The sequence below is a fragment of the Vipera ursinii genome (genome assembly GCF_947247035.1).
Source record: "Vipera ursinii genome assembly, chromosome: 1".
Lineage (NCBI taxonomy): Eukaryota > Metazoa > Chordata > Lepidosauria > Squamata > Viperidae > Vipera > Vipera ursinii.
The window spans coordinates 333,550,695-333,563,068 of record NC_139512.1 but is presented as its reverse complement, the minus strand read 5'-3'; the positions used below and the strand labels follow the sequence as shown (position 1 = coordinate 333,563,068).

The window sequence follows — 12,374 nt, the reverse complement described above, 5'->3', positions numbered from 1 at the left end:
CTATGATTCTTTCCTAGGGAGAAAATTAATAACTTACAAACCCTAGTAAAAAAAAGTGCATAAACATTTTTGGAGCAAGATATCTGCTCCTAAAGAACATTTGGAGGAGTACCTAATTCTATTTCTTATGATTTATGTCAGTGCAAATGCAGTTTTCAATGCTCTTGTGGCTTTAAAAGCATGAGTGTCATCTGGAGTGTTGAAATACACAGGAGAACAGTGAATTTCACTTACAGGCTGGCTTTTCTTAACACAATAAACTGGGTTACTAAATTAAGCCACTTTCATGTATTCTATAGTATATTGAATATTTAATCAGATGGCTTTTACACAATGCACTAACTGTAAAAAACAACAACCCCTAATCAAATTTCAAACTAGTCAAATTTGGCATATTGTATGAATAAAGCGACCAGATCTTTCATTGATGTAATGCAGCATTTCAGTATTTCTTGGACTTATCTACTTAGTTGGGAGGTGGGGGAGTTGGGGGAAAAGTAGATTTTGAAAATTCTTGCATATATCTATATTTGCTACCATCATTCTGTAAAAACTCATATAGTCTATGTAAGATTTGGATCTCTCTTCTGCCCAGTGTCTGATATATTTAATTCCATAAACATTTTTTATATACTTCAACACATCAACAAACATTAGGGAATGTTTGATAAAGTCTGGTTCTGGTAATTAAAGTTGCAAGATGTGGGCTGCAAAAATTAGGATGATCATTGGGTTGTAGCAAAGAGATGCAGACAATTCTCTTTCCTGTCATTGAGTTAGTTGGTTGGATTTTTGCAGCTCACATGTGGCACCCCCACAGTGTTACAAAATAAAATATTACATCTATATTTTATGATAAAAATGGTAACTTGTATTTCTAGAAAAAAATAATCTTGCCAGGCTCCCAGCTGGAGTCACACGGGATATTATTTCTGGACTGACATACATCGCTGAAGTGTGGGTTTGCACTCTAAATTAGCTTTGAAGTGCACTTGGCCTTTGAAGAGAAGCTTCTAATCAGCAATTCTGACCCATCTGCACAATGTTCCCATCTAGCATTTGTCTGTTCACCAGTGCACATACTTTGTGACATGGTTTATTTCCAAGATTTAGCCTAAGATTAAAAATCAGGGAATCTTTTTAATTCTATCAGTATGATGCTTAAAAAAAAGAGTCCAGCACTGTGCACTTTAACAACCTGAAAATGGAATACAGGAGATAAGAACAAGTTTTAACCAGACCAGGAAACCAAAATTGCTGTGGTGAAACAGATAGGTGTCACACACAGATGGATGTCAAAAACAAGTTTTTTTAACAGGCACAATATGCCATAATACATATAGCCCTCACTTTAGCTACCCACAAGCCAAGATGTCTATCAATTTTTCATTGTATGAGATTGCCAAACAGTTGGGTGATTTTTGAACACGTGAGGTATCAGCAACTGCTTAAAACTATGGAAACAATGCCTGATTATTTTTTTGAAGCTAGAGAAGAATTAAGAATGCAAGTACTCCGCCCTCTTGTATGACTACAATACCCTGTTCTTCCTTCCTTCTAACGTTATTTATAAAAATCCAAATATTACAACAAGCATGTGCGAAACCTTCTCGTGTATGCAAATTGACACATTATCTTGAGGAATATACCCATCCTAAATCAATAAGCTTATAAGAGAACAGCCTACAGGCACAGTAAGATCAGTGGTAAAATAATAAACCAAAAAGCACACTGAATTATGTACTATTTAATACCCACTGATAAAGGAAATCTTTTTACCTGTTTTCTTTTATATCACTAATATGATTTTAACTAGCAATTTTTATAATTTAAAATAAAATAACTGTAATGATAGATGGCATCTTATACCAAGCGAGACCTCTGACTGTCCAACTTGGAATTGTTAGGTTGCAGTCTATGCTGCTTCAAGTAATCTCACCTCTCATTTTATTGGCTCAACTATAACCCATTGATAAAATTCATGCTCAGTATACATGTAGAAAGTCTCAGGATTCAACTCTTCAACCCATTACATCACAGGTTAAAAGAACCAGGCAGTAATGAATATGGAAACCTTTTCTACTTTGAAAACCGCTACCACTGAGTTAATTGCTATACATATAAAATGCTAGCACTTATGTAGTTAAGATGGAGATCTGAAAAGATGGAACCTAACGCTTAAAAACAAGCAAGGTATATATTATACCATTGAAATATCAATTCTTAATGTCTGGACTAAAAGAAAAGAAACTTTAGATGAGGAGGTATCACTCAAAGAAGTCTTCAAGTCCTTAATGTTTTAAATAAATTTTGGGAACAGGGTGATATTTTTTATACCATGTCAGTGGCTTGCATGGTCCCATTAAAACTACAGACACTTTGTGTCAGCATAATCCCTGCTGTGCCAACCCATATTCAAGCAAGTTTAATAATGTGTCTTTTGTTGTAGACTGAGGCTTTAAATATAATTATACCCTTGTCACAGTCCTTAAAGGGTTCATTTTGGCAATTTAGATTCATTTTCTACAACTGCTTGAATTCAAATTAAGAAATAAATTAGAAGTAGACTTGGAACTACCTGGATAAATACCCTGTTGAAATTCAATAAGGTTCTACATTTAGGCAAGAAAAACCAAATGTCCAAGTATAGAATAGGTGGTACCTGGTTCAATAGTAGTAACTGTGAGAGGGATCTTGCAGTCCTAGTGGACAATCACTTAATTATGAGCCAGCAGAGTGCTGCAGCTAAAAAAGCCAACAAAGTCCTAGGCTGCACTAACAGAAGGATAGTATCAAGATCATGCAAAGTGTTAATACCACTTTATAATGCCTTGTTAAGGCCACACTTGGAATACTGCATCCAGTTTTAATTGCCACAATATAAAAAAAGATGTTGATACTCTAGAAAGAATACAGAGAAGAGCAACAAAGATGATTAAGGGACTGAAGGCTAAAACATATGAAGAATGGTTGCAGGAATTAGGTATCTCTAGTTTAATGAAAAGAAGGAATAGGGGTGATATTAAAGCAGTGTTCCAATGTCTAAGGGGATGTTATAAAGAAGAGGGTGTCAACTATTCTCTAAAGCACCTGAAGGCAGGACAAGAAGCAATGGATAGAAACTAATCAAGGAGAAAGTAACCAAGAACTAAGGAAAAAGTTCCTGACAGAACAATTATTCAGTGGAATGACAGACAACCATTTGTCTAAAATGGCATAGGGTTTCCTGCTTGTGCAGCAGGTTGGGCTAGAAGACCCCAAGGTCCCATCCAATTCTGTTATACACATAACTAATGAGTTATCCTGATGTGTTACACATGGAGTTTCCAAAAGGTTTACAGCTAAATTGCATTAACGGTGTAATCCAGGTTAAAATGTCTAGTGCTGTTGGTGAAATATTATTGTTCCAAGGTTACACAATTAACCTTGCTCTAATCAAATTTCCTGCATGTTTCACCACCCGGTGCTATACTAGAAATCTTGTGCACATCTGTGGAAAACTGGTCAAATTCACCATCACATTTATTTAATATGTTTTCTTAAATAATCATTTTGTTTAAACAAGTTGTTATTAGATTTGTGAACATTTCTAATAAAGAACTATGGGCAGCAGAAGCACTCACTTATTGTACTATTTATGCATGGTGAAATCCATCTAACCTAGTAGATCATGCTATATAGCAGAGGTCTCCAACATTTTGGGCACCAGGGACCGGTTCTGTGGAGAAAAGTTTTTCCACAGACCGGAGAGTGCATAGTTTTGTTTACTGCCTGCATTCCATGGATGGGGCTTTGTTTATTTGTGTGGACCGGTTGTTGGCAGTACAGGTTTTAAACTAGTATGATCAAGCAAGAAAAAGAGCAAGAAAGGGATTTTTTGTTATTCTTAGCATCTTCCCAACATAGAACTGGAACAGATTCCTGTATAAATCCAGGTATAGCTACTACTTCTTACTGCAGATTCATTAACATAGATGAGTAAGTGTATGGTAACCATCCACCATAGCTGCTCTAGCCATTAGATGCACCATTGGTGCCTGTTTGATCTCAGTATCTGAAGGTCCATAATCCTGCCTGGAGAATTGACTTCACATTGTACTACAAATGATGCAGAATAATACTGTACTGTGGAAACCATTAGTTGCCACATCCCAATGGATTCTCCTGGCAATAGGAAATCCTAGAATCTTCTAGAGAAAGAAAATCACCTCTGCCAAACCTTTTCTCAATTTTAAAGCTATTCCACTTTTATTTTTACCTAGCAAATGTCTCTTGGCAGGAGATACAGGCCATGTTCAAGAGGGAAGAGTCTATCCTATAGTTTGGACTAAGCATCAGGCTGCTGGTTCATCTAAAGATTAGTAATGAAATATTATAGTTTAACCAAATCCAGCAGGATCTCTATTATATTCTGACAGGTTTATTACAAATCAGACTTAAACCTTTTAAGGCCCAGGATCACAAGCATTTCCCACCTCTACCTGTACAGCCTTAAAAGTTACCTCCAGTTACATCTGCTGAAAAGCAGTGGTACAATTTTTGATATTGAGACTGGAAAAACAATTTACTGTAAGCCTAGTAATGGTCTAAGATAGGTTTTACAAACCCACTGATAGCCTTAGTAAGTTTTTCAGTTATTAGAAGGTGCCAATCCTTATTATATATACTCAGATACTATTCGTCAGGGATGGTGCACTCTGCATTAGAGAAGATAAAGTAGCTGCTTAAGCAGCAAATATTGAATTATAGGAAATGGATAGTGACATGCTGGAAGACAACAGCAATAGCAATAGCACTTAGACTTACATACCGCTTCACAGTGCTTTACAGCCTTCTCTAAGCAATTTACAGAGTTAGCATGTTGCCCCCAACAATCTGAGTCCTCATTTTACCAACCTTGGAAGGATAGAAGGCTGAGTCAACCTTGAGCCAGTGAGAATCAAACTGCTGGCAGTTGATAGAATTAGCCTGCAATACTGCATTCTAACCACTCACCACATATAATGCATTGTGTGCCACACCAGGTCTCTGGGCTCTCTCAGTATAGCAAAACTTTTATTGTGCAATAGTTTTCAAGATCACCTATCTATACACAAATATCTTCTCTTAAAGAAGGGTGTTGTGAAATAAATAAGCCTAATGCATATGGATACAAAATGCTGAAAATATCAGAAAGCTATCTTTCCTCGATCATTTTTCTAAGGCAAAAAAGACAGATTGAAATGTGTTCTAGTTGGCATTGTGCATCACTTACCTGTTGGAGAAGACCTTGCTGTAGTTAAACACCTGAATCTCCAGCATCTCATTGACATCAATGCTACTTGCAATGGGCCATCGGAATGTCTACAAAAATATTGAGAGACAACAAGAAGACAATTGGCATGCTAAGACACATTTCTCAGATACTCAAGGTGCCTATTTCCACCCTGAGGTTCTTCAACACGATGTCTATGTTGCTCTTATATAAAAGTACAAATAAAATATCCCATTTAGAGTTTACTATCTGGAAATACTATTAAATTAAATAGTAAATTACTATTAAATTATTTAATTAAATTTTAATTATCATGACAAATGGCTCAAAAATTCAAGTAGCACTCAATGCTTTAGGATTTCTTTTCCCCAGGAAAGATCTCATGGGAATTCTTCAAAATAAAAAAAAATGTTTGGGTTTGCCTGGAAGTCACATAATCTTTATCAGAGATGATGAATATCCATCACTGAGAAGAACTCTATACTTTTTTGAATTGTCAACATGCTGGACCCTTATTCTATACCTGGGAGACTTCAATGGTAAATAGATAAAATATATGACACTGAATTTATTGATGTTTTTAAATATCTCAGTTTTTTACACATATTTTTTGTTAAGACTATAATTAATCTAGTTTAGTAGAGGTTAAATGTTTTTGGTTGTTTGGTTGTTTAATTATCACGTATGTTAGAAATTTGCCTGTGGAATTCCTTAAAGCAGCTGGCTCAGGAATTCTGGGAGTTGAAGTCCACGAGTCATAAAAGAGCCAAGTTTGCCTACCCCTTAAAGCATTTAATTATCTGGTGGGAGAAAAAATGATAGACTACATGGATTGGTCTTACAGTTTTTTCAGCATGCCAGACACTGACAGTTTTCTTGATATCAACTTTACTTTCTACTCACACAGCATTTCAGTTACAGTGAAGAGAAGGGCAGTGCACTGCTCCTTTTCAGGGTGTAAAGAATGCATTTGATCCATTCAAGATTTCAGCGTACATGTATTAATTTTTAAAATACATTTTTAAACAGAGTCTTTTCAAGAGAAACAGCAGGTCATCAATTAGCAAATAAAGAACATATAATAATTATAATTATTGCAGAAGAGAAGGTGTAGGATTGTTAGCTGTCTTCAAATACCTGTCATATTATAGACTTATTCTTGAACTTATTCTAATTTCCTCCAGAACACAAGACTAAACTAATGGGATGAAATTTCAGGGCTGTAGATCAGATAGTAGGAAGAACAGTTAAGAGATGTCTGTTAGTGAAATAGTTACCTCATGGAATGGTTTCTTCCATTTTGCTGGAGATTTTAAATAGAGACTGGAAAGTCATTTATTAGGAATGGTATAGTGAATCCTGCAGTGTGAAGGGAATCGAACACGACGACCACTTTCAATTCTATGATTCTATATGACTCCAGGTGAGTCCTCATAAATTTGAAGACAAATAAAATATCCTGGATATTGTTTCCTGGCATGCAGGCATATTCAGCTTTTTATATGGTTTGATTTATTATTATAGTTTTACAATATCTTTCTAATAAAAATGTCAATGGTGTTTTGAAGCAGATAATTAAAAGACAACAAGACTATAAACCAATAAATAAGCAAGGTTGAAAACAAAGCCAGAAACAATCACATCAAAATGAATATTCATCACAATGTAAGAGGTTGGGTGCTGTGAAGGCAATCGTATTGGGACCAGGTGCAACTTTTCAGGAAAATGGTTTTATAAACAGGATATAGAAGCCCTTCTCCTTGTTAATTATTCACCTTGCTCAGATGATAAAGGTATCCAAAAGGCTTCCATATAAGGTCTTAATTCTGTCTCTTCTCGCATGGAACTCTTCAGACCAAGCAGTCTTTTTAAAGCTCTGTCTGATGGCTGGGGATGAGAGCACTGAGGTTCAATCCATTTGGATAGCATCTTGTTAGAGTCTACTATCTATCTGAGTGTATAGCTTGGTGCAATGATGTGGGAGAAGATGCTCATTTTGGAGAACAAGGATAACCCATCTGATTGAGGGGTTCATAAATACCTACATGGACTTTCAAAACTCAGTAGATCTATAGCTTGCAGAATGTTACAGTCTTGTATTTGGATTATTTGTCACGAAGAGGCTCTTTGGCCTTTCAACCACCCTTTTATGAGCTGTTTGCACTTTTCTCTTTCATCACACAGGTATTTACTATAAGTGTGTTGAGTGTTAAATCACATTGGACAAAATGCAAGTAGAAAGAGAGAGAGAGGTAGCCTCAGAAGAATATCCATACTGTGTCTGTTTTAAATTCTGTTCCTAGTTTTTCCTATACTTGTAAGAGTTCTCACTTGTGTTGCTTGGGGAAAGGTCCAAGATCAATATCTAGCAGCATCTAGATTTTGCTGTTTTGTTTAAAGGTAACAGTTAATGGGAAAACCTCTCAGCAGGTGGCAGTAGTTGGCCAACTTTGTCTGGGCTTGGAAACTAAACAAAGTCATGCTTGGCTAATACTCAGATGAGCATCCAGCAGGAAATCTTAAGATTACAGGCTGGCTGAGAAATAAAAAAGAAAGACAATGTCAAACTGCTTAAATATTTTTGTCAAGAAAACAACATGGGTTCTTTGTAATCTTGTAGTGTAGCTCAACTTGATGGAACTTTAAATGGAAAAGACTTTTCTCTGCCTGGGGTTTGGCAAAGGATCTGCCAGTTGAAGGAAATAAACAAGTAAAAATGTAGCACATGAAAAAGGTTGTGTGTTATATGTTAACTAATGTTAAGAGTTAAGAGTTGTAAATGTTGTGTGAGGTAAACACAGTGACAGGGAAACAGCGGGAGCTTTTGACAGCTGTCAAAAGCTGCCGCCAGCGAAAGCGCATGCGCAGCCAGTTGACAGCTCTCCGCTGTCAAACAAGTGCCTCACCACGCATGCGCCACCACCACGAGGACACGGAGCTGTCAAATACACACCACAGCTGATTGGCTCCAGAATCCCGGCGGGAGAAGAACAACCGCGGATTGGCCCAGCCAGCCAGCGGCTGGCTATAAAAAAGCTGAAACTGAGCACCTACTTGTCCGGTACCTCAATAAACCTGTTAGACCTAGCCAGCTGTCTCCGAGTGGTCTGTCAACCACTTCAGGTTGAGTCCGTAGAAGCTCAAGGAAAAGCCAGGAAGATGAAAAGCATTTGAAATGCTGTAGAGGCAGGACAAAGTTGGGCAGGCCAATGGTCTTGAACTGGAGGAAAGCAAATTCTTACATTCTGGGTTATGTTCTCATTCATGCATCTAATCATTGTATGAACCTGAATTGTTAAAGTCTTGTTAGCCATTATCCTCATTAACATTTTTTTTAAAAAATATATTTTCATTATGTCATCTTGGTCTTATTCTTAGCCTACCATAGAGAAACCTAAATTGTTATTGATCTATTCCAACTTAGAAGTGGTAATCTCTCATTTTTCCCAAAATGAGTCATGCAATAAGACCATTCTATACCATACAATATGTGGTTGATGTGCTGGTCAGGAGCTGGGATCTTCCTTGGCTCTTCTGCAGGAAGACATCTCTCCCTCAACCAGGGCAAAATGCAACCTTGAAGTAATACAATCTATGGCTATTTTGGGTTGATTTGGTATCTACTGGAGAGACTGGACATATTTTACTTTTCTTTCTGTGCTTTCAATGCTGCCGGGGGGTGGGGGGAGGGGAGGTGTTGGATGAAGGTTGTTTTACATTTTATTTTTTTCCTATGTCAGCCACTGAGAATATTTTTTTACTGTGGCAGCTTACAAATAGGTCAAATAATTACATAAAAGTAAAGAGTCATTTTTTTAAAATTTTCATAACATACAAAATGAATGAATGAATGAATGGTCAACCTAGTGAGGGAGTCCAGATAGGAAGCATGCCAGATGAACTACCGTAATATTACATTATTACAGGGTTACATTAACAGAATCTTGCAAGTCTGAAAATATATCCCCCCCTGCTGCCTTTACAGCCCAAGTAATTGTAGAGAGGGTCCCTTCTGAGACATTTGTTGTTGTTGTTAGTTGCGAAGTCATGTCTGACCCTTTGCGACCCCATGGACAATGTTCCTCCAGACCTTCCTGTCCTCTACCATCTTCTGGAGTCCATTTAGGCTCATGCCTACTGCTTCAGTGACTCCATCCAGCCACCTCATTCTCTGTCGTCCCCTTCTTCTATTGCCCTCAATCTTTCCAGGCATTAGGCTCTTCTCCAGTGAGTCCTCTGAGACATTTGCCACATCCCTATTGCTTCTGCAGGCTAAGCTGCCTCTGTTCCCTGGCTGTGGCTCATCTCTCAAGGTCATTTCCATATATAGTACATTACAATGGGCAAAAATTTTGGAGGGGACGTCCACCTAGAAAAGGTGCAGTAGAGTTACAGGAAGGAAGAGAGGTTATCCTTGGAGGAAAGAGACAAAATGAAATATGAAGAAGGTAAAGGTAAAGGTTCCCCCGCACATGCGTGCTAGTCGTTTCCGACTCTAGGGGCCGGTGCTCATCTCCGTTTCAAAGCCGAAGAGCCAGCGCTTGTCCAAGGACGTCTCCGTGGTCATGTGGCCGGCATGACTAGACGCCAAAGGCGCACGGAACGCTGTTACCTTCCCACCGTGGTGGTCCCTATTTTTCTACTTGCATTTTTACGTGCTTTCGAACTGCTGGGTTGGCAGAAGCTGGGACGAGTAACAGGCGCTCACTCTGTTACGCGGCACTCGGGATTCGACCCACCAAACTGCCGACCTTCTGATCGACAAGCTCACCGTCCTAACCCACTGAGCCACCACGTCCCTTTTTCTATGAAGAAGGTAGCAGGGTCAATAAACAAAATTGGGAAGATCACACACTTTGGTGCGAATGTAATACAGCACCAGAAGCTGCACTATATTCAAGGCTTAACTTGAACCTTTTCCAGATGGTGCATACCAGAAGAACTGAAGCCATTTTGCACTCTATTAAGAGTGACAATTTGTTTTTCCCAGCCTCAAAACATCTGGCTATCAACATTTTTCCATCCTAATTGGTGGATCGTCTTTTTCATTTTCATAAACACCACCCAACCAAGATTATACTCTCACTGTAACAGTCAGGTCAAGGCAATCAAAAGCAATCTACCAGCTGCAGCCTGTTGTTGTCACTACAAATATTTGTTTGCAAGTCAAGCTATAATCCTGCTGTGAGTAGTGATTACAAAGAAAGGTTAAAAGAAGATCAAAACATTATGTTGCCATGTAATAAAAAGCGTGAACCCTTCATTATGTCAATCTCAGTGAGTTTATCCAGATTCAAGATCAATGGAATACTCTCAGTGGAATGCACTTTGAGGATTCTTCTTTTCCTTTTACACCAACGAGGATCAGACTCTAAATTCTATTTCCGAATTCAATTTATAAACTCACCAGGGAAAAATGCATATTATGATTATATGCATAGTCTTCCTGAACAGAAGAATATTGCAATCCATTTTTCCAGTATGCATGCGTAATGCACATTGTTTCCTAATGTAACACACAATATTCTTTCATAAAATACACTTTTGTTAACAGTTTTTCAAATGGTGAACTGCTTGACTAACTCAGGATTTTTCATAAGGCATGTGAATTCATTTCATTTTTACAATTTATTTATTTGATTTATGTATATCCCACTTCTTCTTCCTCAAATGACTTCTTCCTCAAATGTTTCCCTGCATTTCTGACAACTAAGATCAAATGCTTGCAAATAATAGAGGTTTCTATGGCTGCTAGGTTAGGCAGTCTGACAATTAAACATCTTAACCAGCAAGGATTTTTATGTATAATTGTTATAAGAAAAAATAAAGATTAAATTCCTGCATCAACATCATCTAAATTACTGGCAAAAAAAATTGCAGTCCTTCTGGAACAAAGCAAATAATGTACTGTATAATAAATAGAGTTTTGGTTTCCATGGCTATTTATTGGTGAAATGATGCTATTTATATAATAGAATATATTTTACTGAAATCTGGAATCGGCTTAATAGTTTCCATCACTGAAAGGCAGAGAAATAAGAATCTGTCAGGAGTTCTACAAGGCTAAGGGTTGACATTTGTTTAATATGTGCTTTCTAAGTTGGTAGAATTATCAACTAGAGACTTAGCTGATTAATTGGTAGTTGCACTTTTAATAGATTCAGCATGTAACAACATTACTCTTTTCAAGGCGAATTGTCTACTCTGCCAGCCAGAATAGAGTACCGGTATCTAAAATATTACAGCATATTTGCTTGAAGTTCAATAGCATAACAGGATGTTTACCCACTATAAACCTCTGATACTCTGTATACCTAAAATTAATCTGAATCAGGAAACTGTCTCTGACAAAAAATGAGAGAAAATTAATTAGTGCCAAAGTGAGCTGTTCTTTGCATTTCTTTGCAAATGAGAGGATTATTCTAATTCTAGAAATTTGTAAAAACAGCTTTTTTGCTTGACAAAGACTTAAACACTTACTTAAATAAAATGGTGAGTGCTAACACATTTGTTGCTTCATATAGCTGTAGGAATTTGATATCTGACTGGGATTTTGGAACACATTTACTTATAAGAATAAGTTTAACCATCAGTTTAAAAATAGATGAAGGGATAACTAAATGCTGCATTAAGCTGTCTGTATCTTTACTGCCACCACTCCCCCCCCCAAATCTTATATGATTAATTTGTAATATGAATTCAGGTGTGGGGGCTGGGGCTGCCTCTCCCTAACTTTCTCCCCCCCTCCCTCTGCAAGGGCCATATCATTTTTCGCAGAGCACCTGCTAAATGCGCAAACTGCATGTTGTTAAGTGAGAAAATGGATGAACTTATCTGGCTCCGTTACAACCTTTCTTTTTGCTGCTTTTTTGTAAATGCAGTCAAATAAAAAAGAAGCTGAATCTCTTGTTCTCCTGAGTCCAAACCACAAAGTTCAATACCCTTTGGCTGCAAACTAATTTTCCATTTTCAAGTATTTCTGGCAGATCTAAATGTTAAAGAAATGCTGCTGTGAATATCTAGAGAGATGGCAGCCTCCAACCTTGGCTGACTTTGGAAAAACTAGGCAGCGTTAGTTTTGGATGGAAGAGGACCAGAAATTTCAGCACTGAAAAAATGA

General features: G+C 37.4%; 1 protein-coding gene across 1 annotated transcript in view; it reads right to left on the bottom strand.

Annotated features, from left to right (window-relative positions):
- The window catches only part of OTOF (otoferlin), a gene marked incomplete at both ends in the record, with an annotated part of 162,620 nt that overhangs the window by 117,483 nt on the left and 32,763 nt on the right, over nt 1-12,374 (bottom strand). Inside the window, one exon of the mRNA XM_083378964.1 lies at nt 5,255-5,343. Coding sequence (XP_083235090.1) covers nt 5,255-5,343 — 89 coding nt within the window. The remainder of the gene's footprint in view (nt 1-5,254; nt 5,344-12,374) is intronic.